Source organism: Aedes albopictus, unplaced genomic scaffold, assembly GCF_035046485.1.
Source record: "Aedes albopictus strain Foshan unplaced genomic scaffold, AalbF5 HiC_scaffold_396, whole genome shotgun sequence".
NCBI classification, from domain to species: domain Eukaryota; kingdom Metazoa; phylum Arthropoda; class Insecta; order Diptera; family Culicidae; genus Aedes; species Aedes albopictus.
This window is the reverse complement of record NW_026917195.1, coordinates 20,593-23,068: the sequence shown is the minus strand read 5'-3', so window position 1 is coordinate 23,068 and position 2,476 is coordinate 20,593. Positions and strand designations below refer to the sequence as shown.

The 2,476-nt window shown below is 43.3% G+C and overlaps 2 protein-coding genes across 2 annotated transcripts; both read right to left on the bottom strand.

Moving 5' to 3' along the window:
- Positions 1 to 312: 312 nt before the first annotated feature.
- On the bottom strand, positions 313 to 1,039 carry LOC134284641 (protein Exd1 homolog). Its single transcript, XM_062843642.1, has one exon. It carries the CDS (start codon positions 1,036 to 1,038, stop codon positions 328 to 330), a length of 711 nt encoding a protein of 236 aa, XP_062699626.1. The 5' UTR covers position 1,039; the 3' UTR covers positions 313 to 327.
- Positions 1,040 to 1,157: 118 nt separating this feature from the next.
- Positions 1,158 to 1,762, bottom strand: LOC134284642 (vacuolar ATPase assembly integral membrane protein VMA21 homolog). The gene is made up of 2 exons (XM_062843643.1): positions 1,571 to 1,762; positions 1,158 to 1,439 (listed from the first exon to the last, which is right to left on the bottom strand). The coding sequence occupies exons 1-2, from the start codon at positions 1,610 to 1,612 to the stop codon at positions 1,158 to 1,160; spliced, it is 324 nt and encodes a 107-aa protein (XP_062699627.1). The 5' UTR covers positions 1,613 to 1,762.
- Positions 1,763 to 2,476: the final 714 nt, after the last annotated feature.

Below are 2,476 nucleotides of genomic sequence, written 5' to 3'. Positions count from 1 at the left end.
AAATGAGACCAATGAGATTTCATGAGGTTCTATTACGCCAGAGCATTACTTGTTCTTTTAATTTGACTTGGAGAAATATTTAAACATTTCGGTTAAAATAGAGCACGTATCACAAAAATAAAACTTGTAACAGAATCCCGGACAACAACCTTACAAAGTTGGTGGCGACTGATCCAGTTGGCACAAGAAGGTGTTTAGCGCAAAGAAATCAGAGGACCAGTTGGAGCGTGACTTGGCGAGCATTGGGCGTGACCGAGGATGGAGAGCGGCTGCCACAAACCGAGTATTATGGCGTATACTATTGTTTATTACGTCTTATCTCAAATGTTATATTGAGCAAATAAATGTATGTATGTATGTGGTCCTAGTGGTAGAGTATAGCTTTGAATTATAATAGGTACTCACCAGCGTGTCGAAGCACTTCCCCAGCGGTGCCTGGTACCGATGCTTGAGCACGTCCTCCACCAACCGTGCGTTATGCGCCACACGACGCACTTTCGGATCGCCCAGTATTGCCCGCAAATCTTTCGGCACGTTCATCCACATCACATCGAACACATAGATCCGCTCCGGTGTGGCCACAGACAGCAGAGACGGAGACGGCGAGTGACGTCCACCTTCAACGCCCTCCATGCCGATGGCAAGAAGTTTCTGCGTCCGAAGGTATTTGATGGCGTCGTGGTACTTCATGTCGGTTTGGAACACGAAGATGTGATTATCGATACGGTCGTAGATTTCCTGTATGTCTTCCAGGTTGATCCGAGTGATGCAGTCGGAAGCGGTGGACTTGGCAGGGGTCGATCCCTGCGGTCCGTCCGATTCTTCTGGTTGGCAATCCTGGATGATTTTGATGCTGTGAATTTCCGAACTGTAGTAGTCCTGATTGCCAGCTATGGGAACATTACTCTGGAAGTCCCGGACGTTCTTCAGTCGAACGAAGGACTTTTTTCCGCCAAAGTGCAGAACTTCTCCGATGACGCATTCATCATCCAGTTCCAGCAGAATGACCTGGCCCTTCGTCAGATCCAGTTTGTCCATTTTGATGAGAAGTTAATGATTCAGAAATGAGAATGTGGAATGGCTTTTCGTTTGCTCTTATATAGGTAAGGATGAAGCTATCGACGGCGATGATGGATGATAGATGGGAAGTTATCTTTCTAGTCCTGCTTCTGGGAGACTTTCTGGTAGCCTCCTCCGGCAGCAGTGCCTGCCGCTGAATCACTGTAGAAGTACGCCCGGTAAATGTACAGGCCGAGGGCTATGTGCAGAGCAATGACCGCTACGACGGCCGAGTAGATGTTACTGCTCACTTCCGTTAGCTGGAAAAACTTGTCGCACAGCACGTACTTGCACCCGAAGAAAGTGGCCACCGGCAGCAAGATGATCAGTATGCAGTAGGAGAACACTACCCGAAAGTTGCGATACTCATCGCGTTGTTCCTGGCGAGCGTAGAAAGAATAAGGTTATTTTTGTTGCTCGCGGGTGACGACGGCTGATGATTAGTGGTCAGGTGAGTCCCCCCACATTCACACCGAGGGTCAAGCCGGGAGACTTTGCTTTCAGTACTTACGCTTTTGCTCAACTGATGTTGCTTTGATTTGGATTTTGACATCTTACCGGGTGGAAGGAATAAAATAGCTTTATTTTTTTCACTTTAGCACTTAATTCCCATTAAAAGAAGTTCGTAATTTTTATAAAAAATGCAACTGACCAGACCAGCGAAAGCGACTTTTTCGCTGTGACCCAAAAACAAGAGTGGTTTCTGCTTTTAGTAGTGTTGTGTATACGTACACGTTGCATTACACGAACACTACCTGAGTTACTGGTTGAAAATAGTAAACAAAAATCAGCAGTTCCCGGCAAAATCAAATGGGCATATTTTCAACCAGTAGATTTGCATTAGTGTTCGTGACGCCGCGCTGCGAAACCACTAGGAGACAAGAAAATTATATGACATCTGTCACATTTTGAGTGCCGGGCGCTAATCAAAATAAACTCCGTTTCTGAAGGACACAGTCAGCTGATCACTGTGCACGGTGAGAACCACGATGCAGCTGCGTCAAACAGGGATGCCAGATGTGAAGACATGTCTTCAAATTGAAGACATTTGAAGTTCTGTGAAGACATTTATTTTTGTGAAGACATATAGAAGACATTTTAAATTTTGTGAAGACTTTTGAAGACTTTTGAAAGCTGAAAAATAATATTTATTTATGTTGTTATTCTATACCAATATTTCAAATCTTGGAAAAAATTCAGATGAAATGCGTTTTAATTTTTGTAGATAAAATTATAAACTTTTAAAACTTAAAACTTACAAATTCCTAATTTTTCGGTCTTCGTATTGGCGGAAATTTTGAAGCAGTTTTAAGTTAAAATACGAATCAAACTAGATGACCACCATTTCATGGAAATTTTAGGAAGCATGCTGAACTGTTGAATTAATTTCTCATCAGCAATTGTTTATAGAAAATAA

Excerpts from the sequence above, each read along its gene's own strand:
- LOC134284641 (XM_062843642.1), bottom strand. The coding sequence starts at position 1,038 with ATGGACAAACTGGATCTGACGAAGGGCCAGGTCATTCTGCTGGAACTG.
- LOC134284642 (XM_062843643.1), bottom strand. The coding sequence starts at position 1,612 with ATGTCAAAATCCAAATCAAAGCAACATCAGTTGAGCAAAAGC. Across the intron at positions 1,440-1,570 it reads AACATCAGTTGAGCAAAAGC|GAACAACGCGATGAGTATCG; the intron begins GTAAGTACTGAA and ends TACGCTCGCCAG.